We start from the raw sequence: 26,296 nt of genomic DNA on the forward strand, positions 1-26,296 counted from the left end.
CATTTTAATTCTTTTATGCAACATGACTAAGGTAAAAAAGCATTTAATAGGAATGTATGTATAGAACCTATATAAAATTGTATGCTGTCTCAGGGAGGGAGTGGGGAAGGAGGGGGAGGAAAAGGGAAAAAATCTAAGATATATGAAAGTGATTGTAGAACACTGAAGACAAATAAAATAATTTTAAAAAAAAGAATATGGTCTATTTATGTCTTTTGTCTTTACATCACTGTCATTTTTAGAAAAAAAAATCTCCAGATTGGATATTGTCTTGAGAAAAACAAGCACAAGCTTCTAAAACAGAGACTGCCCTGACAACATATACAATATTCTGCCCTAATAGTCCCCACATCTCTCCTGTGAAAAGAAAAGCGTATTGCATCATTTGTTCTTTTTCATTTATTCAAGGTTCAAATTCCTTTTAGTGGTTTTTTTCATTTATGTTGTTCTTTTGGTCTTCATCTTAACTGTTCTAAAAAATGGAATGTTTGTCCTCTTGTCCTAAGAGTCCTCTCACATTCTTAAGATCTTTCAAATGTCAATGATGGGGCTTAGATCTGTTCTTTTCATATTCTAGGATGACTTTCATCTGTGTCTGGTGACTTGAACTTGTTTAGGATGGCTAGATACTTACCCTTACCTAATCAGTTTCCATTCCCTACTAATCATTTATGTTCTATCCTTCTAAGTCCAAAGATCATTCTCCTTGAAAGAGAAAAGAGGGACAAAGTAAGAACCCAATTACTTCAGCTTTATCTGTTACAGTCAGTCCTTCATGTAGAGGTGCAATGCTATCTTTTCTTCCTTTGCCTCCCACATAGCTAAAGTCCTTTTTTTGTTTTCCTTTTCTTCATCTGAAGCTGGAATCCTAACTGCCAGTCTCAGCTCATTCTTTGCATTATCATTCCTGATATAGTCCTATAGGATCTTGCTACAATTTTTATATTCAACCTCTGCTAAAAGTCAAGTGACTTTGCTTTCATCAGCTGTATTTGTCTTTATTAAAGCCTGCATTGATGTGTTCCTTGTTCATCCATTTTAATCTCTTTACTTTCCACAGAATCTCATTCTCAAGATAACTAACTTTCCCTTCAATGTATTAGAACATCAAGTACTATATATTCTTTCTTTGAACTCAACAAATCTTTTCTCCTAAAATATAAGGTATAAATCAGACTCATGTCTCGCTTTCATTTCCATTACAAAATCCCAAGGTTCTATTTCTGCAACTATTTTTCCTTTTCAGTCAAAATTGTGTCAAGAATACCACTTGCTCCTGTTGCTGCTTCTACTTTTTGAAGGATAATTGAACATGAAGGTAAGTCATAAGTTTGTTGGCTTTTGTCAGAGAGTACCCACAGATGTTCAGTTCCCTGGCATTATTGTACTCTGGTGACAGATTGTAAACTTTTCTAGTCTAATTTTTCTCTCTGCTATTATACACCCTTCAGTTGAGTGATGTACATTACAGGTGATCCATGCCTGCTCATCCTGTGGGATATTTGTCGACACATTCCAACAGATTTGCCACAACTCAGCATGTTGGGCACCTTCTTTAAGCTCTCTGGACATCTCAAGGATAACAGTGGAGCTAGTGGCCTATTTATCAGTTGTCTTTTGTTGTGTTACTTAATCAGGCTGTCTTTTTAGATCTGTTCCTTTGACAACATTCCTCACACTTCTTCTGCATTTGCAATGTGCTTAGCTTACTTGTTTCCACCATGTGTTCACCATTTGGGTGATCCTTAATTTTAGTTCTTTGAAGACTGTAATAATCCATTACTGCCATAAAATATCACCAGAGGAATATTAGTTTTAAAAAGTTGAGTGTTTGTTCATCGAAAGAACTGCAGTTTCCAAGCAGCAATCCAGCCTGTTCATTCTGGTATGCTTTAAAATATCTTTACCTTAATTCATTATGATCAAATACTCTCTGCTATTTTCACCCCCTCAGGATCTTAGATTTCTTTAAAGGTATATTTTCTTAATATGCAATCACCCATTTTTAATCTTTTTTTGTTCCTTTTGGGTACAGCATATCTTTTCAGAGACAAATTTTAGTTTAGCCCTCTGTCTTCGTGTGTTTTATAAATCAAAATTGCCTCAGTGTATTAATATGTGTGACTATAGGTTTTGTCATTAGCTGTCTTTAAATATTTCTCCCATTATTTTTATTGATTCTTCTGATTTTCCTCCTTTGTAGTACCTGTTTGTTGCTTTCTTTGATACTAGGTTTATTAGAAGTATGTGGACATTTTCTCCATTCCCTTTCAGTTTAAATAGCCTTTTGTATTTGATAAGTGTATTTATTACTCATATTTTTAGCTATGGTCTAGCTAAACAAAGTCTTCTTAAATACACCTTAGCTTTTAAATTCCAGATCTACTTTTCTCTTAAGTCAGGCAGTATATGTTTTTTTCCAGTACATTCAGTTAAAATTCATGCAAATTGCTTCCAAAAACAAAATGAAACAGATTATACAGAGGTCTTGCCAATTTAATGACAGTTGGATCACTTTGACCCTCAGGGGTTGATCTACTCAGTATTCCAAATTATGGTACAAAGAAGTCCAGTGTCCAGTAAAATGATAATCCATCACCATAAACATACATATACAGTACAGTGTGGAAAGCTGGTTTGTTACAGTGAGACTGAGGCATATGATATAGGTAAGAGATAGGGGCTAGAATTTTAACCCAAAAGATGTAGACCATGACAACCGTGAGGTTGCATTAGGGCCACTCACTAGAGCAATTTGATGGGTGGTTCTTGTGTGAGTTTTTGGATTTTTGAAATGAAACATGATTATTTTTCCACCCGTATCACTAAACTGGCGGCAAATGCCGTTCCAAATGGATGGTTATGTGGCAGCCCAGCATCTATACTAGAAAAGGGGAAAGGAAGAAACTTTATTAGAGGATGTTCTGTACAGGCCTTGGAGGCAGTTACAAAATTCTAAGAAGTATAAATTTATATAAAATATAATTTTACAACAAATATATACATATCATTTAAAAGGTCATAGAAACCACAAACCAAATACTATGAAATTAATTGCCACCATTAAAGTTTAATGAGTACTTGGTCTTGCAGCTCCGAGTCAAGAAGGACTACTTAAAACTGTCTCCTTGAGAGTGAGATGAGGCAAAAGTTCCAGCAGGCTTATCTCCAACCAATCCATGGTGACTCTAAGCACATGGCCACTTGTCTATATTATTTGTTCTTTTCTGATCATAGGCAAACCACTGTTCAAAGGTGAATGAGTCCATGTCATGACCTAGGAGGTCTGAGAAACAGACATGACAGCCATAGCAGTGACCAATGGTAGTAGAAACGAATGCAAACAACTACTGAAAAAAGTTAACAAGAGTAGTAGTCATTTCAAGGAGTATGGTCCCTCCTGGCAGACAGAAATTCTTGCCTATTATACTCTAAAAAATCACTGACTGTCAGATCCTAGAAGAGAGCTGCATGTAAGGGGAACTGCATGAGGCATCAAGGGAGAAAAGGCCTTGCAGGACCTTGCCAATCACTTTGTTTCCCACCAGAGACCATGCCCTGAGGGTTTCATTCCCTTCATCTTCACAGCTTCTACCTAAGAGCCCCACTATCCTGATTGGTAACTAACCTGGTCTGGTTTTTCACTAAACCTCGGCATGTTTTACTCCCTCTTTGCTGGTTGGTCTCCACACACAGCCTCACCAACTTCCTTACTGCCCTGTGTAATTCCCTTCCACCTCCACCCTTTCCCCCACCATCTTCAGCTGTGGAACCATGATCAAATCAACTTTGCCATTGTTCCTGAACAGTGTGTCAATATATTACCCGTCAATATGGCCTCACCCTCTCAGTGCCATAGTACCCCCTCTCTGGTCACTGATTAGAATGGAAACTCCTTGTGGACAAGGACTATCTGTTTATGTATTTGTATCCCCAACATTCAACACAGTGCTTGCCATACAGTAAGTACATTCATTCATGGATAGAGAAAGACAGTCAGGCCTTACACGGTTCACTAGTAAATTCTGCAGGAGTCGTTTCTCCCACCACTTCTCCAATTATTAGTTTGTTGCTGTAGTTTATTTACTACTAAGCTGGCATGTGCCCTGCTTTTATTTCTCGGTATTATCTCAGAGGGTCTGCCACCCTCTGTGGCAATTAATAATAATAATGAGGGCAGAACAGATCTGCTCCCTTACAGTTGGCATAATTAGCAGCATAGTCTGTCCCCTACAAATCTTGTGTCTTTACCCCCATCTTATCCGCTGTTATAAAAACTGGCAATAACTTAGTTCCATACTATCTGAACTCAAGAGGTTATGATATTTCAGTGGAGTTTGGTGGAGGACAAAACTAGCAAGGCATAGTCAAGGCAAGAAAACAACAGAAGAGAAAATCTATTTTAAGAAAATACAGCACAGAACTTCAGCCAGGAAAATTTCAGAGAGAATTAGTGCTGGCTATGAAATCATCAGTAGACAAAGTTCTCATATATAGTCCCTCTTCTCCCCTCCCACCACTTCTACCTCATTGGTTCTGTCCAAGGTGAACTGTGTTAATCAAAACCAAAACCCAAACCTAAAAAGGTTTATACAAAGAATTTTATTAGTTGTCAGGCAGAGAAGAGAGAATTGGAAAAGATATTTCCTTCCGTGTTTGTGAGTTTTGCATTATTTGCATGAATTCAGACAAAGGCACTAGCTGAAGAGCCCGCATGCAGGCAATTTCCAGCAGGGGTAGTTTCCAAGATAAGGCACATAAGTTATTTGATGTATACATTAGCAGGTAAGTGTAAACATTAAATAAAATTTGAGGAAGTCAAAACCCAAGCTCTTTGTTGTTTTTCACTTGTTTCAGTTATGTCCAACTCTTTATGACCTCATTTGGTGTTTTCTTACAATGATACTTGAGTGGTTTCCCATTTCCTTCTCCAACTCATTTTATAGATGAGGAAACTGAGGCAAACATTTGCCCAGGGTCATGCAACTAGTGTCAGATTCGAACTCAAGAAGATGAGTTTTCCTGACTCCAGGCATTCTACTCACTGTGCTACTGAGACCTCAAACAAGACCTTAGTGAAGTCCAAGCATTTCTTGCAGTAATTTCTGGCTCCCCTGGAGGGTCTCTGGAGGATCAATATGATCTACACATAAGCTTTGGGTTAAATAACATTCAACCATAGAAGGTTAAGTTCAAACAAATAATTGATAAGGTTTCCTAAAAATACAAGAATGCTTTCCCCCAAAGTTTGGACATTAAAAAGGAGCAAAAATGGACCACAGAGGGATAGATCTGCTACAAAAACAGTGTGAGGCAAATATATGAGACAGAAAAATAGTGCCTCATCTTCCTCCCTTCTATTTTCCTGCTACAAGTAACAGTGATGATGAGTCTAAACTATCCTTTTTCATTCTCATACTTGCTTCCAGCCTTTGTCTCTCTTTTAAAATGGGGTTCTATAAGGATGGCAGTTCTTCACCCTGTCTTTTGGAATCCCGTGTAAGGATTGAAAAATGTTGTGGAAATCATATGACTGCTCTTCACCCAACCTGTCATTCTCAGAGGCTGAGCCATGAAGTTTCCAATATATTTTAATGCTCCTAATTTACTTTATTTCCAAAGGCTTGTGGGTACCTAGGACTTTTTTCCCTAACTCCTGTCTTTCTTTGGCCTCTGCAAAAGTCTCTGAGGTGAGTTTGATGTCTAACATTAGATTCTAGCCAAACTGACTAGGTAAAACATCTGGTTCATGCCTTAACTTTTTCTTTTTCATCTTGAATCCTAATCAAGCTTCCTTTTATGGAAAATGAACTGAGATCAACAGAAAGGTTTTTCCAGGTTTTTTGTGGGACTTAAGGTATACTTCACAAAAACCAGTGTAGCCTGGGACTTAAAGTAGTATTAGGGAAGGGGTAATAGTTAGAAGGGATCATAGACTTAGAGTTGGAAAAAACCTTAGAAGTTACCTAATACAATTCTCTTATTTTACATATGAGGGAATTGAGGTTCAAAGGTGAAGTGATTTGCCTAAGGTTACAGATAATAAAGAGGCAGAATTTGAATTTGAGCCCAGACCCTCTGACTATATTAAGCACTCTTTCCACTACAGCACACAGCCTCTAGAAGGCAAGGGAAGTAGGCAGGGTGACATGGTAGTGTGGATGCCAACATGATTATGATCAAGTTGTAAATTAGAAGGTGTCATAACACACTTTGTGGTTTTCCAAGCTGTTCTTGAGAGGTAGATATTGTATGTCTGTTAGGACAGAGAGCTGTTTTGGGTTGTTCAAAGTTGTTTCTGGAAAGAGGAGCATGCCGTACTCAGACTTGAGCTCCAGACGTCACCACAGCAAAAGAAGCTCCAACTATTTCATGGGAGAACTTTCATGTGACCCTGGGCCATTTCTGGCACTATGCCTTTGGTGTTGTTTCTGTATAATTGGTGGCCTAACTTGGGGTTGTTGTGGGGATCCATTTTACATTGCCCTGCTACCACCCACAACTGGTGTCTTGTGAGTGAGCTCCCCCAATTAACCCAAATAAAGTTTATTTACTACTAAACTGGCATGTACCCTGCTTTGCTTTTATTTCTCAGTATTATTTCAGAGTCTGCCACCCTCTGTGGCAATTAATAATAATAATGAGGGCAGAACAGATCTGCTCCCTTACAGTTGGCATAATTAGCAGTATAGTCTGTCCCCTACAAATCGTGTGTCCTTACCCCCATCTTATGTGCTATTATAAAAACTGGCAATAACTTGGCTTCATACTATAGCAACAAACTAATAATTGGAGAAGTGGTGGGAGAAACGACTCTTGCAGAATTTGCCACTGAACCATGTAAGGCTTGAACTATGACCCAGATCCAAGCATGGAAAAAGCAAAATAATCCTGTCTCAGTGTCAGCAAAGAGATCCCTGCAATCCCCCTCTGATCAGCTGCTTGATCCCCCCACTGTCTGTGGGCTGAGAGTTCTGGAAGCAACAGTGCTACCACCCCATAGCCCCACCATGCTCCTCTCTCACTCAGGTCTACCAGACTTTCCTATTGACTTTCTGAGTTGTCTTTGGCATTTGTGGGTTGAGAGTGCATGTAGAGTTTAGTGGAGGACAAAACTAGCAAAGAATAGGCAAGGCAAGAAAACAACAGAATAGAAAATCTATTTTAAGAAAATATAGCACAGAACTTAAGCATGTGGATAGCATTTTCCATCATGAGTTTTTGGAGTTGTCTTAGAATCTTGCATTGCTGAGAAGAGCTAAGTCTATCAAAATTAGTCATCGCACAATGTGGCTGTTACTGTGTACAATGTTCCTTTGGTTTTACTTACTTCACTCAGCATCAGTTCACCTAAGTCTTTCCTGCCTGATCTGCCTGATCATCAGTTCTCATGGCACAATAGTATTCCATTACATTCATATAGCACAACTTGTTCAGCCATTCTCCAATTGATAGGCATCCCCTCAATTTCCAATTCTTGGCCACCACAAAAAGAGCTGCTATAAATGTTTTTGTACATATGGGTCCTTTTCCCATTTTTATGATCTTTTTGGGATACAGACCTAGAAGTGGTATTTCTGGGTCAAAGGATATGCAAGCACTTTGGGCATAGTTCCAAATTGTTCTCCAGAATGGTTGGATCAGTTCACAACTCCATCAACAATGTATTAGTGTTCTAATTTTCCCACATCTTCTCCAAACACTTATCATTTTCCTGTTTTGTCATGTTAGTCAATCTGATAGGTGTGAACACATCATTTCTTAAGGCATAGTAATACTCCAGTACAGTCATGTACCACAATTTGTTTAGCTATTTCATTCCCCAATTGATAAACATCTACTTTGTTTCCAAATCTTTATCACAAAAAGTACTGTTATATATGTGGTTTATATAAGGACTTTTTTCTTATTGATGACTTCCTTGAGGTATAAGCCCAGCCTTGGAATCTCTGGTTCATATGGTATGGACATTTTAGTCTCTTTATTTAGTTCTTCCACCTCAAGTTTGCATCCTAGTTCTACCCAACTCATCCACTGTCTCCTCTGTAATGTTTCATAAGCAATAAACTTCCTTTCATGTTGAATCTATTCCTTTCCCACTCATCCCACTCTAGCTCTTACTGAAACCTGACTTCCTTCCCCTTCCCATCTTCACCCCCCACGATGACACAGCCTCTGTAAACACCCTTACAGCACCCTTTGGATACTCCATGGCTGCAACCTTTACGTGTTCTCCTTGTCTTACTGGTTGAGGCCAATGAGTTGGAATCATCCTTGCTCCCCATTTCCAATCACTCACTTCCTTTGAAGTTCATGCATTAATATCTATCACTTATTCAAAATTCTAGTGGCTGTTATCTACAGATCACTAGGTCACTTTCCTTGCTTCCTCAATAACTTTGATACCTGGCTTATAATTTTTATCTTCTCCCCATCTCTTGCCTTCATACTAGGGAACTTTAATATATACATTGATTCGCCCTCAAATATGCTAAACTCTCAGTCATTAAGCCTACTTACCATGAGTAACCCCTTCTGCCCACCTTAGCCATACACAAAGACAGCCATTTCCTTGATTTTGCCATCACCCACAGATGTACCACTCCATTTTCAAGAATTCCAAATGCCCATATCTGACCATAATCTATTGACTTTTCACATCTCCCTCTGCCTTCTCTTGCACAATCCTACTCTTCATCTATACCATGACCTCCAATCCTTTGAACCCTCAATTTTCTCCCAGGCCATTTCCTCTACACTAACCACTCCTTTCTCTTCTCATCTTGACTCCTTGGTAAACCAGTTTAACTGTACACTATCCTTCTCTCTTGAATCCCTAACCCCCTTATTGTAACACTGATTACACCCAGCCAAACCTCAACCTTAGATCACTTCAACCATTTCAATTCATGATCTCATTCTCCCCAACAGCTCTTCCAAATTTTTTTACAAATCTTTTCACCCCTTCTCAAATCTTCCATGGTTCTCTCTCTCTGTCTCTTTCTCTCTCTCTCTTAAAAACCTTGTCTCATTTTACAGAAAAAAATTTGGGCCAATAGTTATGAACTCCCTCTTCCTCATATCCTATCTCTTCGACTTTTTCCTCCTTCACCCTTGTCTCCCACAATGAAGTGGCCTTACTCCTTACCAAGGCTAGCCCCTCTTCCCGTTCATGCAGTCCCATACCTTTCTGTCTCCTACAACAGACTGCCCCATTGTCACCCCCACACTATCACTTATTTTAATCTCTTCCTATCTACTGAATCATTTTCTATAACCAGCAAACATGGCCAAGTAGGCCCTATTCTGAAAAAAACCCTCACTTGACCCTTCTGCCACTATCATCCTATATTGTCTTCAGTAGTCCTTTGTAACTAAACTCCAATTCATTCACCCTCATGACGTCATTGGTTCTCTTTGATAATGAAGGACAAACAACAATCTGTGAATTGTAGTAGCTTCCTTCTGTTGGGCAATGCTCTTCTCCTCCTCCTCTTCCTTCTTCCTTCATCACATGTGGTCCCTCTGTCCACATAGGGTGTCATACCCTTACATGTGGATGCTCTGTCCAAAGGAATATAATTTTTGCTTGCTTATATTTTATAAGATATTTTGGGATTTGGGGACTAGATTTTTAAAAATTTCCCATTTTTTTTCAAGAAGTTGGGATAATTAACTTTGTGCAGTTTTCAATTATGATTCCTTGAAATATTGCTCTGAAAAAATAGGCTTTGAAAAGGTCCATTGTGATTCAGACAAATCATCCTGGCTTTCTTTTATTGAATGGCCAATAATGGGTCCCACCCCAAGCCTATCTTGCTCATTGATAGCAATTGTTTTCTGTTCTGGTCAGAAACTCTGGGGGTCTTCCCCTCATTGATTGATTCTGTTGTAATGACAAACTAGGCCATCTTTTTTTCTCAATTCTTACCTAGGCCTTCATCATTGAATGGGCATTGCCTCAGACAAACTGAGAACTGGGGAAGACCTTAATTTAAAAAAGGCCAAGATCACTATATTCTGGGCCAGTCATCTTGCGTTTTATCTTGCCACTGGACTCCCTTGCCTCTGGAGGAGACAGTGAGGCTGATGGCTTTGCACACTCTGCCTCATTTAAATCCAAATTATACACAAGACACCACCATCATGATGTTATTGGTCCTATTCAAGGATGAACAACAAACAATGGCACATAATAGGTATTTAATAAATGCTTATTGATTGATGTGCCAAATTTGCAATAGTTGCTTTGCTGAGGACAGCAAGTAGCTAAGAGAGGAGAGTATAATGGAAGTAAATAGGGAGTTCGCCTCCCCCTCCCCCACCCAATCTTTAAGAGCTTGAGACACTTCTGGTGGACCATGTATGGGTTTCAGTTGCAAACCCTGGATATTACCTTGATCTACTCCACCACCCCACCATCCCCCAGCGATAGTAACAATGGTGGAGATAAAGGGTACATCAGTTTTGTTGTTTGTCCTTCATTCTTGAAGGGGACCATGACATGAGGAAAGTGATGCCATGGCTTGTACATGAAATAGATTTAAGGGAGGGAGAGCTATGCAAAGTCACCAGCCTCACTTTTTCCTCTAGAGCCATTTGGGTCCAGTGGCAAGGTATAGATCAGGACAACTGGAGATAGTCCCACTGCAGTGACTCAGTTCTAACTATGCAGCACTGAGTGGCATCCATGTTGCTATACTGCATCATTTTATTTTTTTATCACCACTGTATACACATTATGTCAAAACAAGAAAAAAAGTTTTATTATGAATTTTGGACCTCTCGCCTGGGATTGAAATTCTTCTGAGTAAGAAGAATAGTCCCTAAGCGCTATTTTCAAACAATGAATGGCTTTCCAAGCCAACTTTTGCTGCAGACTTGGTCATGTTTCTTAATGAATTCAACCTAGAATTACAAGGCAAAAGAGTGCCTCCTTATGGCATTTAAGTAAAGTCAACTTGATGACAACTAATGTTTGAATCCCAAGTGAGATCATGTTTTTCTAAAATCATCAAGCTCATCATTTCTTGTAGCTCAATAGTACTCCATCACAACCTATGGCTCAGCGAATAGAATGCTAAGGCTAGAGTCAGGAAGACCTGAGTTCAAATTTGACCTCAAGACACTTATTAGTCATGTGACCCTGGGCAAGTCACATAACTTCTGTTTGCCTTAATCCCCTGGAGAAAGAAATGGCAAACCATTCCAGTATTTTTGTCAAGAAAACCCAGTGGATAGTATGGTCCACAGGTTCACAAAGAGTCAGACACAAATGAACAACTTCCATGTGGTAGCTGGAACAGGTGCTTCAGTCACAATCACAAGGATCTAGTTGCTTCTGCTTTTTCTTTCACTGAGCTCAAGTAACTAAAGAATACTCCTGGTGGAGACCTTCTTAGTCTTTTTCCTAGACATCCTAGTCAGTTCAAGAGGTTGAGAGTCCTTCAGTCAGAGCTGACTAAAGCTCCTGAGTCTTTCACTGCCCATGTGCTAAATTTCCTTTCCATACTATCATTAAATAAACTCATTTCAAGTGTTTTGATGTGTGAATGTCTCCTTTCATTCTAATCTAGAGTCTACACCACTTATGATTAGTCCAAATCCATAGGAAGAAATGAAGGGGAAGCAACTTATCTCTCATTATTAGGATACTAATGAAGTACATAGATATGGAGAATGAGATGGAGTGAGTGGGTATCACTTGAACAAAACTCTTACTGGAACCAAAAGAAGGTGAGACATATACACATAAACACATACACAGAGTTTGATGTAGAAATACATCAAGAAAGAGAAGAGAAAGGGTGGTTTCAAAAAGAAGACAGTGGGGTAGGGAATAAACACAAGCAAAACAAATTTATTTCAAAGGTAGATGATAAAACAAAGATTAAAAGGAGAGAAAAAAGTGATTGATGTATAGGCTAAATAAAAAGATGAGGGGCAAAGGAGAACAAACACTTTGATTAGATTACATCCAACTAGTGTTGATCACATTTCTTGCTTTTTACCATCTCATTCTTCTTTGTAGAGTGGGAAGGGTAACAAATAAAGGAAAAACATATAGGAGGATATGATGGCCAGAAATGCAAAATTAACAATAACCATGAACTTGATGGGATAAATTCACCCATAAAATGGAAGAAGATTGTGATTGGAATAGAAAGCAGAATTCAAAAGTAGTTTATGAGAAACACACTTTAAATATAAAGATTCACACAGAGTTAAAATGAGGGGATATAACAGAATTTATTATAGAATTTATAGAATATTTATTAAAGAATTTGCTCCAGGCAGATTCTAAAAAGCAAGAATGACAATCATGATTTCAGACAAGGCAACAGCAAAAATAGAGATGGATAAAAGAGATAAGCAAAGAAATTACATTATCCTTGAAGGCATTGTAGATAATGAAATATCATAATATATAAGTACCAAATGGCACAGCATCTAAGTAATTAAAAGAAAAACTAATCAATATGGAGCAATAGACAATAAAACTATAATAGCTGGGGACCTTTTAGATCTAGACAAAACAAATAAAAAAATAAACAATAAGGACCTGACTAGAATTTTAGAAAAGTTACATTTCTCTAGCAATTACTGAATGGGAAACTGAAGGAGTATTATGTGTATATACATATACACGTGTATGGTTATGTTTATACTCATATATATATGCATATACACACACACACATATTCACATATGTGTATACTTATTTCTGTATTTCTCTGTATGTTTGTATGTATATGTATATCCCCACTGTACATAGCACTTTTTCAAAAATTAAGCTCATGCTATAAAAACTTTATAAAGAAACGCAGCAAAGCAAAACTATTTAAATGCATCTACTGACCAACAAAAATTATGCTCAATAAAAGGCCATTTGAAGAAAGCAAAAATGGAGAATAAATAAGTTAATCTTAAAGAACTGATAGGCCAAAGAACAAAACACAGAAACAATTATTTCATCAAAGAAAATAATGAGACAACATATACAAACTTTTGGGATGCAGTCAAAGCAATCCTTAAGTGATATTTTAAATCTGGAAACATTTTCATAAACAAGAGAAAGATCAATTAATTGGGTAACTAAAAAAGAAAAACTAGAAAAATCAGAGAGAGACAAAGACCAGGACAGCTTTGAAATTGACACATTGAATTTATTTTTTTTAAAATCCAAGCTATTTACAAAAGAAATTCACAGACACAATCTTTTATTTCTCTTCTTTTTTGTATATGGTTTCTCAAGTTCAGAATAACAAAAATAAAAATTATCAAAAGACAAAAATAAAATTAATTTAAAACTATAAAAGGCACAAATCAGTATCTCTCAACTAAACACAAAAATAGAAATTCTAAAAATTAAATAAGATAAAATTTGTCTTAACTATAAGATAGACAAGCAATTGGTTAATTCAGTTTTTTAAAAGGTAAAATCAAATTGTCAAAAACAAAAGTGAAAAATAAGAATTTCTGACCAATGAAGGAGAAATATGGAAATTATCAGAAAATACTTTGCTCAATTATAATCCTAAAAATTTGATAAGCAAAATGAATAATTAAGGACAAAAATATGGAAAAGATTCATAGAAAAATAATGGAAAAGTTAAGTAACCTAATCTCAGGAAATGAAATTGAATAAGATATAATGAATCTCCCAAAGAAAAAAATTCCAGTAACAGAGGAATTTGCAAATGAATTCTATGAAACATTCAAAGAACAGTTAGTCCCATTATTACAAAAGTTGTTGACAAGCTCTTTCTCTGCCAGAAATATGAGCCTAACATCTAAACCAGAGAAAACTAAAGCTAAAAAAGAAAACCACAGGTCAAAGTCTCTAATGAACTTCAATGTAAATCATATGTAATAAAATATTAGCAAAAAGGCTATAGCAATATGTTTAAAAGAGTATATATATGTGTGTATGTATATATACATACATATGTACACAGATACCCATGTACACATACACACACACATACGCACATATATACTGTGACCAAATTGGATTTATGCCAGGAGTGCAGGGTTGGCTCAATATTAGAAAAATTGTGGACAGACCATATTAACAATAAAAACAATTAAAATCACTATTAAATTAAAATATATGGAAAAAGCTTTTTAATGAACACTTTTAAAAATATTAAAAATAGATGGAAACTTCTTTAAATTTGATAAATAGTATCTAAAACCAAGAATTAACATAATGAAGAAATGCTAGAGGCCTCTTAGAGGATAAAAGAAAGATGTCCATTGAAACCACTATTGTTTGATATAGTTCTAGAAGTATTAGTGATTGCGTTAAGACAAAATAAAGAAACTTAGGGGAAGCACGTGGAAAGATGATAAAAAAATGTTCTTTGCAGATATGGTGGTTTACTTAGAGAACCCTAGAGATTCAACTAAAAATAAATACAATAAAATCCAGTAAAGTAACAGAACGTGACATCAGCAGTCCTACATGTTACCAACAAAACCTTGTAGAAAAAGACAGAAAAAGAAATTCCATTTAAAATAACTATGGAATTTCTAAACATCTTGAGTTCACCTGCCAACATGCACAGGAACTACGTGAATACTGCAAAAATTTCCAGCAAAACTACAAAAAAGAAAATGAAAATTCATCTACTAGAATAACGATCAAAAATCTCAAGGGAAATAATGAAGAATTTGGGAAATTGGCCAATAGTATCAAATCTTAATATATAGCAAAAAGCAGTAAGCATCAGTACTATTTGGTACTAGTATAAATAAGTAAATAAAAGGTTCAGTGGAACATACCAGGTACATAAGACCCAAAAGCAATCAAACATTATAATAGAATAGTGCTTAATAAACGCAAGGACAACAACTAGTAGGTGAATCCTCCCCTGGATGACAAAAAATGCTGGGAAAACTACAAAGTAATCTGGCAGAAATTAGATTTTGTTGTTGAATCATTTTCAGTCAAGTTCAACTCTTCATGACCCCATTTGGGTTTTCTTGGCAAAAATTAAGAGTGGATTGCTATTTCCTTCTCCATCTCATCTTACAAATGAGGAAACTGAGGTAAACACGGTTAAGTGACTTGTCCAGGGTCAGCTAGTAAGTGCCTAAGGCCAGATTTGAACTCAGAAGTTGATGAAGATGAGACTTCCTAATTCCAGGTCTGGCACTCTATCCAGTATATTGCCTAGCTGCCCTCAGAAATTAGAAATGGATGCATGACCTAAATATGATACCATTTTACAAAAAACTGTTAAAGGAAAAGATAAAATTTTCACAATTTCAGATAAAGGCCAAAGGAGTGACAAAGATTATCATAGGAAATAAAATGCTTAATTCTGATATATACAATTGAAAACTTTCTGCAAAAATCAATCCAGTTAGAATTAGAAGGAGAAATAGATGGAGGGAAAAACCATCTTTGGAGGACAGTTTTCCTGATAAAGATCTGCTATTTCATGGATATAACTATGGATATATCCATGGATATGAATTAGGAAGTCCATGGATATAAGGAATTGTAATAAATATGTAAGAACAAGAGTCATTCCCCAATTTTAAAAAATGGCCAACACAAGACTAGATGATTCTCCAAAGAAGATAGTTCTCAAACTACCAACTACAATATGAACAAAATCCCTATATCTTAACTAGTAAATCTAAATCTAATAAGAAAAATGAAAATTAAAACAATTTTGAGGTTCCACTCTAGATCCATTAAACTGGCAAAGACAACCAAAAAAAGAAAATGACAATTGTAGGAGGAGCTATAGGAAAAGAGGCACTCTAATAGAATCTTGGTGGAGCTGTAAATTAGCCCAACCATTCTGGAAAGCAATATGGATTTATGCCCAGGAAGTCATTAAATAAATACCACTACTATGCATAAACAGATCAAAGAAAGTAGAAATGACTTATATAGACAAAGATATTTACAGCAGCATTCTTTATTGTAACATAAGACAGGAAATTAAAGAGAAACTGAAAAATTCACATGAAATATAATAGAATATTACTGAGATATATTAAGTGACAAAAGGTAAGGATTCAGAGAACCCTGGGAAGATCTAGATGAACTAGTGCAGAGTGAAGTGTCATCTTGGCAACAAGGGGACGAGTAGTACCTAATGAGATAAACATTTTCAAATATGGACAATCTATGGATTTATTTTGCTTGACCATACTTTTTATAAGGGAAAGGTCAGTGAGTTGGAACAAATGAAACAGTAGCAAGGATGCCAAAAAGAAGATAAGAGAAAAAAGACAAGCATATCAAGAAAATATTAGGAAAAAATAAACAGAGAAGAAAACTCAGAAAAGGACACAAGACACAAAGGGCTGTGATGGTAGTACAATGTTAAATTTAACATATACTTGATTGGCAGTACTGTTCACAATCTTTTTTTCTTTGCAGTTGGAAAAGTATGCATTTGTCAAATTAATAAAAAAGAACAGGGAAGCAGAAATGATTAAAAGTTCAGCATGGCTTCACCAAACATGCAAGACTAACATTTTCTTTTTTGAAGGTAGCTAGCCTTCTAAATTATGGCAATGCTATTTACACATAGGTTACTTAAAATTTACTTAAAACAAGGCATTTAAATTCAATTTCAATTCAACAAACATTTATTATGTCCTTACTGTGGTAAAAGGTTCTTCTCTCCAGTATGAATCCTATGATGTCGTGTAAGGTGTGTCTTCCGGTTAAAGCCCTTCCCACATTCATTACATTTATACGGTTTTTCTCCAGAATGAATTCTCTGATGAATTTTAAGCTGTGAAATCTGACTGTAGGCTTTCCCACATTCATTACATTTATAGGGTTTCTCTGCAGAATGAACTTTTTGATGAGTATTTAGCTGTGAAATCTGGCTGTAGGCTTTCCCACACTCATTACACCTAAATGGTTTCTCTTGGTTGTGAGTGTGTTGATGTAGAGTAAGGTGTGTACTACGGTTGAAACCCTTCCCACATTCTTTACATTTATAGGGTTTTTCTCCAGAATGAATTCTCTGATGTTGAGTAAGTATTCCCCTCTTAGTAAAGGCCTTCCCACATTCATTGCATTTATAGGGTTTCTCTCCAGAATGAATTCTCTGATGATCAGTAAGTATTCCTCGATTGGTGAAGGCTTTACCACATTCATTACATTTATAGGGTCTTTCTCCACTATGAGTAAGTTGGTGTTGAGTTACATGTGCCCTTTGAGTGAAGGCTTTTCCACATTCGTAACACTTAAATGGTTTTTCTCCACTATGAGTAAGTTGATGTTGAGTAAGTTGTGCCCTCTGGGTGAAGGCTTTCCCACATTCATTACATTTAAAAGGTTTTTCTCCAGAATGAATTCTCTGATGTCGAGTAAGGTTTGCCCACTTAGTGAAGGCTTTCCCACATTCATTACATTTATAGGATTTCTCTCTACAATGACGAGCACGATGGAGATTAAGTTGTAAATCCTGGCTAAAAACTTTCCCAAACCCTTTATACTTCAAAGATTCCTCTACTGCATAGATTCCTGGACATTCAGATAGTTCTGAATTATCTTTGAAGCTCTTGCCATGTGTATCATATTGAGAGAAACTATTTACTAAAGGAATTCTCTGTTGTGTAATTAACATTGAGCTCAGATTGAAGCTTTTCTCAAATTCACTGCTTTCAGAACCTCTAACCTTGCTTGGATTTTCCTCATGAGTGATTGTTCCTAGCTTCAAATGATTTTCCTGTTGGCCTTGTTGCCTCACCAACATGTCATAACATATGAAGGCTTCTCCTAGTTCAGAGTTCCAAGAATTATGTCCTTTTATTGTCTCCCCCTGAGATGACTCTTCTACAGAAGTTTTCCACTTTGGAAATTTCTTAGCATCAGGTCCAGTATCCCAATCTGGAAAAAAATGTTTTGTTTTTTGTAAAGATAAATGTGGCCTTAGCAGGGATAAAAGAATTTATTACCTTAGGAATGTAATAAAATGGGAGTACATGCTTGTGATGAAATAATTAATTTTTCTATAAGTATTATTAGTATGAAAAGGCATTTTCCCAACAACAACCCTGTGAGGTTGGTAGTAGAAGGACTATTATCATCTTTTTGTAGATGAGGGAACTATGAATCGAGACCACTTACACAGCTTTTAAGGAATGGAGTTGGGATTTAAATACAAGTCCTATACCAAATCAAGTTCATGGTTTTTTCTCACTACAGTAAGGAATGCAAGTTTCATTCTATTCATTTCACAAGGAGTTTTGGAAAACGAAAAAGAAGATATATATTATTGTCATTGATAGCTGTCAATAAAGAGTTGCTATCTTGAAGAGCCTCAAAAGGGGGAAGAATAAGCAAAGGAGATACTGATTAAATTTTATGAGCAAGTAAAAGGAAGATAAGATCAAACTGCAAGACCTCCTCCACATATACCTGTACCTTTCTAATATACCATGCATACAACTATCAGATTAAATTTACTATGATAATAATAATAGTATCATATCATATCATGATTCACCCTTCCAACCTATAAAGTAAATCAAAACTTTTGGGTCAAAGAGGAAAATGTGTGTTCGTCTCTCATTGCTGAAGAAGACCCTGCCATCAGAGAAATGATGACATGACTTGCACTTGACTTTGTTTGGAGTGAGGGAGGGCTGTGCAGGTCACCAGCCTCACTTCTCCTCCAGAGTCATCTGAATCCAGTGACCAGATATTCATCAGGAAGACTGGAGATGACCCAGGATGAGGCAACTGAGGTTAAGTGACTTGCCCAAGGTCACACAGCTAGTGAGTGTCAAGCGTCTGAGGTGAGATTTGAACTCAGGTCCTCCTGACTCCTGCACTGGTGCTCTATCTACCGTACCACTAAGCTGCCCTCAAAGAGGAAAATGGGCTGCCTGAAGAGGTAGCATGTTCCTATCAGATCATAAATTCCTTTAGAGTAAAGATTATTTCATTCTTTGTATTTCTATCCCCAATACTTCACACAGTTTAATAATGCTTACTGGTTGACTGACTTAAAGGAAGTCTTCAAGCAGAGGCTGGATGATAATATAGTATGTCAACAGAAGGGATTTTATTCAGGTGTAGACTTAGATCTCATTCAATACTGGCAAGCCGAGATTTGAGTCATACTACTCAATCTATCTTTCTAGCCTCATTATACACAGACAAATTGGACTTATCTCTGTTCCTCACACATGATGTTCCATCTCTTATCTCCATGCCTTTGTACCAGCTGTCCCTCACCCTAGGAATAAACTTTCCCCTCATCTCTGCCTCATAGAAACCTTTCAAGACTCAGCTCAAGCACCAACTTCTACATGAAACTTTTTCTGATTCCCTCAATTGCCAGGGTGCTCTCTCTCAAACTACCTTGTATTTTAACTGCTCTGTTTGTCTCTTTGTAGATTTACACACACACACACACACACACGCGCACACACACACACACACACACACACGCACACACACACCCATCCTCTCTTATTGTTTCCTCCGTTAGAATATAAGTTCCTGTTGAATAAGGACTGTTTCACTCACTGTATTTGTACCCCTAGTGCTAGCATTTGTGCCTAGTACTGCATAGTGCTTGGTATATAGTAAATGGGTAATAAATATTCTGATTGTCACAAGAGGCAGAAAGGCTAACTATGAAAATAATGAAAAGACTGCAGAATTTAAGGATAAGAAATCAGTGGTGACCTTCAAGAGCAGTTTCTGTAAATTAATGAATACTAAAATCAGGTTACAAAGGGAATGGGAACTAAGGAAATGGAAGGCTACAGGCAAACACTACTTGGTGAAAATTGAAAATCTATGCAGGACACAGAGCCAATTAGCCTCTGCCCTTCTCCAAATACCTGGAAGGTTTAGGGAGTGATTCCTGGATCAACATTTCAAAGATGTTTTCTCCCTGACTGACCAGCTGACATATTGCTTGTAGTAAATTCCCAGCTGTTAGCTTTTCATTCACTCACATAGACTGATGTCTCTTGGAGCTTCACTCTCCAGCATCCATGGTACTTCCATATGTTCCATCTGGGAGGTCACATTTGGTTTGGAAGTTGAAAGCCCTGATAATGGGTGAGAAGAGGTAAATGGACATTCATGTTGAAAGGGAAGAAAAGTCATTCTAGAATACTGTCAATCCTTTCGATCATGAGTGAGTAGTGAGGTAAAAATGAACATGCTAAGAAGTCTCAAGAGGTAGCTAAAAGAATTTCTGAAGGAAACACCTACTGTGCTTCCACAGACTACAGGGGAATACATTATGGAGTTCAAGAGGACACATAGGTGTATTCCTCCTAGTGAGAATGTGCAATTCTCAAATACCTGGAAGTATGTGAACTAGGTTCTTGACAAAAAAGGTGGGACAGAGAGCACAGGATGCGTAAAGGACAGAACCATAGAAAGCAGTGAGTAAACAAAGCTACTGTCCAAGGTTCAGTTCTACAGGGTAAAGATCTCTCACTTGGGAATATAGAGCATAAAAAAAAAAGTCCTGTGATTTGATTCAAAAAGGTTTAAGAATCTCTAGTTTCTAGAGACTAAGACAAAATGAACTCTGGCATCCCAGAGTCTTTACAACCAACGATGTTTTAAAAAAAAAAAAGCATAAATTTGGAATCACAAGGGGGAAGAGTTACCAAGAAAAACTAAGTTCCTATAGTTCTCCAACAGCACATCCCTGCAGAGGTCCTGTTGAACAGGTTCCAGTTGTTCCCATTCCTCCCAAGTGAAGTCAGGAGCTACATCCTTGAAAGTCACTGATTCCTAAAACAAATAAACATATTGATGCTTTATAGGGTGATTTTCCTATTTCACTCTTATGAGGGAAAGTGGACAAACGAATAGGGTGTGTGAAAGATTATTCTGATATTGCTAACATTGCCAAGTGATCCCAGATCATTTGTTTCTTGTATATCTACTGTGTGTGTCAGACTTGGTGGGGATCGAAAGAAAAATGTGGACCCCTATTTTTTAAGAACTTAAAATGTTTTGAGAGCCACTGAAGTCCGTGAGCCAACGAGAAACTGCCTCTCCTAATCTGTTCCTGATGCTTCATGTTTTTCAGTGATACCCTGGGATATAAAGCACATACAAGTCCTAGTATCTTGTTTCCTTGTCTTCTAAGGGGGAGCTGTAAGCTTGAAATGAGTATTCACTTTCCTCCTAAACAACTAAAACCTACAGAACTGACAAAACTTTTAACTCATTGATCAATCACACTTCCAATATTAACTTCCAATTGAATACCACACAGAAACTATTTCAGTATGAGTCAAAGATTATTATCCAAGAAACACACTGGAATTTTATGACTACTACTACTACTACAAAAAAACCCCCACCAATTTCTTTTCAGAAATGAAGGAAAATTTAAATAACTGGAAACATACTCATTTATTCAAGGTTGAACCATAAAAATGACAATACTACTAAATTAATTTACCCTTCTAGTATCATACAAATAAAAATATGAAAGTTACTTTGTATAACCATACAAAATAAAAACTAAATTCATCTTCAAGAGCAAAAGGTCAAGAAAATGTAAGGGAAATAATGAAAAAAGTGGGAAGGAAGGGGGTCTATCAGCACCACATCTCAAACTATATTAGAAAGCATTAATCTTCAAAATTCTTTGCTACTAGTTAAAAAATGATATAAATTAAGAAGCAAATGAATATACTGCAGCCACATAGTGTTTGATAAACCCAAGGATGCCAAATACTGGGGTAATGACTCATTATTTGAAAAAAATTGCTGGGAAAACTAGAAAGCAGTCTAGTAGCAGTTAAGTTTAGACCAACATCTCACACAATCTATCACAAAAAGTTCAAACTGGATATGTGACTTAAATGTAAAACATCATTTAATATTTAAATAAAGTTTAAAAGTTATTGTATAGTGATAGATATGAAAAAAGAGCAAAAGAAGGGAGAGGGCATCAATGAAACATTTAAACATACAAAGAAAAGAGCAAAAGAAATTTAGAAGGGGATATAAACAAGCAGTGTAGTTTTTTTTTATAGTGCTAAATTTTATAATTAAAAACATCAAACATGTAAAAGCTTATTTTATATAAGATACTTTTCAATTATTTATTTTATATGTAAATGTTCATGCTAATGTTTTAAGTTTTTGATTTAAAAATTTTTAAAAATAATTACTAAAAGTTGGATCAAGCTGGGAATGCCATCAGAAAATATAGAATATTTAGCCACCTGGATGTGCCCAGTTTCCCAGAAGAAAACAATAGGAATTCCAATCTCTAGAAAGGCCTTTGGTTGAGACAGAAGTCCAAGAAAAAGGGGAAAAAGGTGTCTATGCTGATGACTATAGAGGAAAGGGGAAAAGGCATTGCAGCTTACCAGAAATTTGGTTACTGGGAACATTTCTTCCTTTTCTGTGCTTTCTTCTTGAAGAAGAGGAGAATCACAAGAACATGATGCTGAGGAGAAAGGATGGGAACAAGATCAACCCTAAGGCTCTGACATTTTCTGAGAGAACAGCAGTCAAACCTGAAGATCTGATATTGTTCCAAGGACAGAATTCTGGTTCATGGAAGATGTCAAGATTTAACTATTCAGTCTCCAATTGCCATCTGATGGGTGTAATTCTAGATCTTTCCATGATAATATGCCCATTTAATGAGGAATTATCATTTTTTTCAAATGATAAAATATAGAATGAATCAATTGGCTGACATCCTTGCAGAAAATGACTTTATAGGAAATGAAATATTTCAATCTATTAGAAATCCATTAGATTTCTAAAAGGAGGTTTACTTATATGTAACGTGGAACAAAAAGTAAACTTAATCACTACCTTGCTACGTGACTTTGAGCAAGACAAAGGATCATACTGAGGTTTAATTTTTTCCATCTGTACAAATGGGATAGTTATATATACTTCACTGCTTTGTATTCCCCAGTACCTGGCACACAGTAAGCACTAGTAAATGTTTGTTGCATGACTGACCTCAAAGGGCTCTTAGAAGAGAAAAAGAATTATTAATGCAAAATAATAGGCTGAACACAACACTAAGTTGTTATATTCATGGATGGGGAAGCTATTAAGCCTTTGGAACAAAGATGTCAAATACATAGTCCTAGTAAAATCTGATTAAAATTGGGATTATTTTTAAATATTAAATAATAAAAATATTACTAAAATTGGAAAATATTTAACAAAATAAAAGACACTAGAACACAGATAATGTTAATATGTGGTTTTCTGAGTCAATATGTGGCCTGCAGGAATTCTTATATATCTTTAGGTCCCATTTCTATTTCAGTTTGACATCATTGCTTTGGAAAACACTTTTGTTAAAGTATACAGGAAGAATGAATATCCTGATTGTGCTTGATATCTGTCCACTTAAAAGAATAGTTATAAAAATGTTTCCTATTTTGTGGTCCTGTGCTTTGCATGTAGTGAACCTGTAAGACTCAGAGTTGACTGGATATCATAAGAGGACTAATGTTGGGATTAAAAAGATTATTAATCAATGTCCTCCTGTTTCCTTATCTATTTCACAAACCTGCTTTCTCTCCTTCTGTTTCTTCTCTTTACTACTGTTTCTCCAAGCACCCCTCTGAGAACCTGTGTTGTCTATTCTCTCCACTCACACTCTAAAGAGACTGCTCTTTCCCGCTGTTCTTCTGCAGCTCTCACCTTCTTCCTCAAGGCTTTGAGTCAAATCTTCTACCAAGCAGACCACTTCCTCAATATTCTCTGGATACTGTGACTTGACCCAAATCCTGATCTCACTGGGCAAGATGGTCAGGAATTGCTCCAGCACCAGGAGCTCCAGAATCTGTTCCTTTGAGTGAATCTCTGGCCTCAGCCACTGAAGGCAGAGTTTCCAAAGCTGGTTCACAGCCTCACGGGGTCCAGCTTTCTCTGGGTATGGAAAACATCTGAAGTTCCGGCGAGAAGCCTCTGGATTAAATTTTTTCTCTTTTCCTAGGGTGATTACCTGATCAATGGAGGTTTCTACTTTCAGGATTCTGTTTTCTTCTTGTACATCGAGGTTTTGGGGGTTCAAGGAGATGGTCATCTTATTCAGGGCCAGCATCTTTCTACTGGGTCTATCACAATGGACTTCAAATCTGCATACCCAACAGAGTCAGTTCTCTCCAGATTCAGGTTGAATATCTGCATACATGTCTGGGTAAAGCTGAGGGCATGTATATAATGATTAGCTGGAGGGATCAAGGAGCTCCAGTCCTATCTTCACACCTCAAGGCTCTATAGAGATGGGGACATAAAAATGTCACGAAAAGTTGAGTAGTAGACAGCAATGAAATATTAAATTAAGTAAGATGTTAAGCTTTCAGCATTGGCTCACATTCACACAACAGATCATAGCTATGTAGAGTTTTAATTACACAATGGTATCTTTACAACCACCCTGCCAACTAGGCAGTACAAATCTTATTTATCTGCACTATGTAAGGTTAACTGACTTAACCAAAGCCAGACAAGTAAATTATCAGAACTCGGGCTTAAACATAGATCTCTGCACTCCTGGTACAGTGCTCTTAACACTAAGCCATGCTGCCTCTGTGTTGAAACGCACATGTACAAACAAAAACACAACTGATTACACCTCCCGCCATACCCAAGCTGCCCAGAGCTGAAAAGTATGTCCATTTTACTTGAGTGGTAAACTTTATAAGGGAGGAGGCAATCTTATTTTTCTATGCATCTGCTCTAATCCCCCATGCACAGAAGGTACCAAAAAGTGCCTGAATGTCATTAGTAAAAGACATGCAATACCGTTGTCTGTATGACAGACAGAGGTGAATGATTTAGGAATGGTGTAAAGTACCAAGCTTCTTGGCACGAAAAGGTGCCATGGAGCAGTGAGCTCTGCAGCCCCTAGGGCACACCTCACTGCTTTAGGGCCCGGACTCTAGGTGCAGCCTTTAGACTGGGTCCAAGTCTTACAGCACAAATCCTTTTATTAAGTTTGGGTTCAGCCAAAGGGCCCAGAAGGCCCCATATGGCCTCCAGGGGGGGCCCCGGGGACTCCGGGCACAAACTGCGGAGAAGATGCCCACTGGTGCTGGCGGATGGGCACAAGGTGGGCAGGATCACAGGCCCAGGCCTAGCCCCCATGGGCTCTGACCGCCCCTTCTGCGTCCCCCCCACGCACGTTACAGATGACCACCGGAGACACGCCCAGGATGAAGTAGTCACACGGCCAAGCAGGACTTGAACTCGGGGCCTGTGCGGCCGAGACGCTTACACGAACTAGAACATCTCGAAACCGACGCTAGGCCTCCGAGTCCCAGCCGAGGGCAGGAGCGGCCGCCCTGTCCAGCGGGCTCCGGGGCGGGGGCTGCTCCCCGCAGTCCGTCACGGATGCCCATGCCCCCATCCCCCCGCCTGTCCCCCATCCCCCCCGCCTGCCCTACCCCTGCTCTCTGCGGCCCCTCCGGTCGGGGTGGGTCGTGCCAGTGCGGGGCGATCTCAGGTGGAGACGGCGGCGATCCGCGTACGGAGGGCAGGTGAGGACAAAAGTGTGCGGAGCACAAGCCTCCCCGACTGCCAAAGGCGGCGGCTCCCGGGCTCCTGCGGCCCCCGGGGCAGACCGGAAACACACAGACCCAATCTGCGCGGAGTCCAGGAGCGGCGGCGGACGCTTGGGTCACCCGGCCTGACCGCAGCTTCCAAGCCGTATTGTCAGAACAGGCGCCCCGGGGCGGCTGACTGCCTGAGTCCCGCCCGTCCGAACTACGATTCCCAGAATCCTCCGGGAAGCGTTTCTGAAGCTTGGCCGAATGGAAAGCGTTCCGGGCGGAGTTGGGATGCGGAGAATCCGAGTTCCAGTCTGTGTAGCGGAAGCCCTTGATTGTCAGAAATTCTTTGAGTAGATTGAGGAATGAAAGGGCAAGTGGAGAGGAAGGGATCAGAGGGATAGGATCACAAGGGAGGGAGAGAAGGATAAACAGTGAAGAAAACTAGGATGGAGGGAAGTATACAAGTAGTGATGACAACTTTGTGAATGGGATGAACTCACCCATAAAACAGAAATGCATAGCAGAAAGGATTAGAAAACAGAGTCTGACAGTACGCTGTTTGAAAGAAACACATTTAAAAATCAGAGATGCACATAGAGTGAATATAAAGGGTGGGAGTAGAATTTATTATGCCTGGGCTGATGCAAAAAAAAAAAAAAAAAGCAGAAGCAGCAATCGTGATCTCAGACAAAGTTAAAGCTAAAATAGATTTAATTTAAAAAGACAGGGAAACTATATTATGTTAAAAGGTACCATAGAAAATGAAGCAATATCAGTGCTAAAGCTA

The 26,296-nt window shown here is 37.9% G+C and overlaps 1 protein-coding gene across 1 annotated transcript; it reads right to left on the reverse strand.

The window, feature by feature from the left end:
* Nucleotides 1-9,506: 9,506 nt before the first annotated feature.
* LOC140497273 (uncharacterized) lies at nt 9,507-25,729 on the reverse strand. Its single transcript, XM_072598038.1, has 6 exons — nt 25,405-25,729; nt 23,657-24,232; nt 22,351-22,430; nt 20,626-20,752; nt 19,957-20,052; nt 9,507-17,872 (listed from the first exon to the last, which is right to left on the reverse strand). The coding sequence occupies exons 2-6, from the start codon at nt 24,057-24,059 to the stop codon at nt 16,629-16,631; spliced, it is 1,950 nt and encodes a 649-aa protein (XP_072454139.1). The 5' UTR covers nt 24,060-24,232; nt 25,405-25,729; the 3' UTR covers nt 9,507-16,628.
* Nucleotides 25,730-26,296: the final 567 nt, after the last annotated feature.

This window comes from Notamacropus eugenii, chromosome 3 (genome assembly GCF_028372415.1).
Source record: "Notamacropus eugenii isolate mMacEug1 chromosome 3, mMacEug1.pri_v2, whole genome shotgun sequence".
NCBI classification, from domain to species: Eukaryota; Metazoa; Chordata; class Mammalia; order Diprotodontia; family Macropodidae; genus Notamacropus; species Notamacropus eugenii.

Bases quoted from the DNA above. Each gene is read 5' to 3' on its own strand.
- LOC140497273 (XM_072598038.1), bottom strand. From the start codon at position 24,059: ATGCTGGCCCTGAATAAGATGACCATCTCCTTGAACCCCCAAAACCTC. The intron at 20,753-22,350 runs GTAAGCTGCAAT...TATTTGTTTTAG, and splicing joins TCCCAGTAACCAAATTTCTG to GAATCAGTGACTTTCAAGGA. The intron at 20,053-20,625 runs GTAACTCTTCCC...ACCCATTATCAG, and splicing joins TAGGAACTTAGTTTTTCTTG to GGCTTTCAACTTCCAAACCA.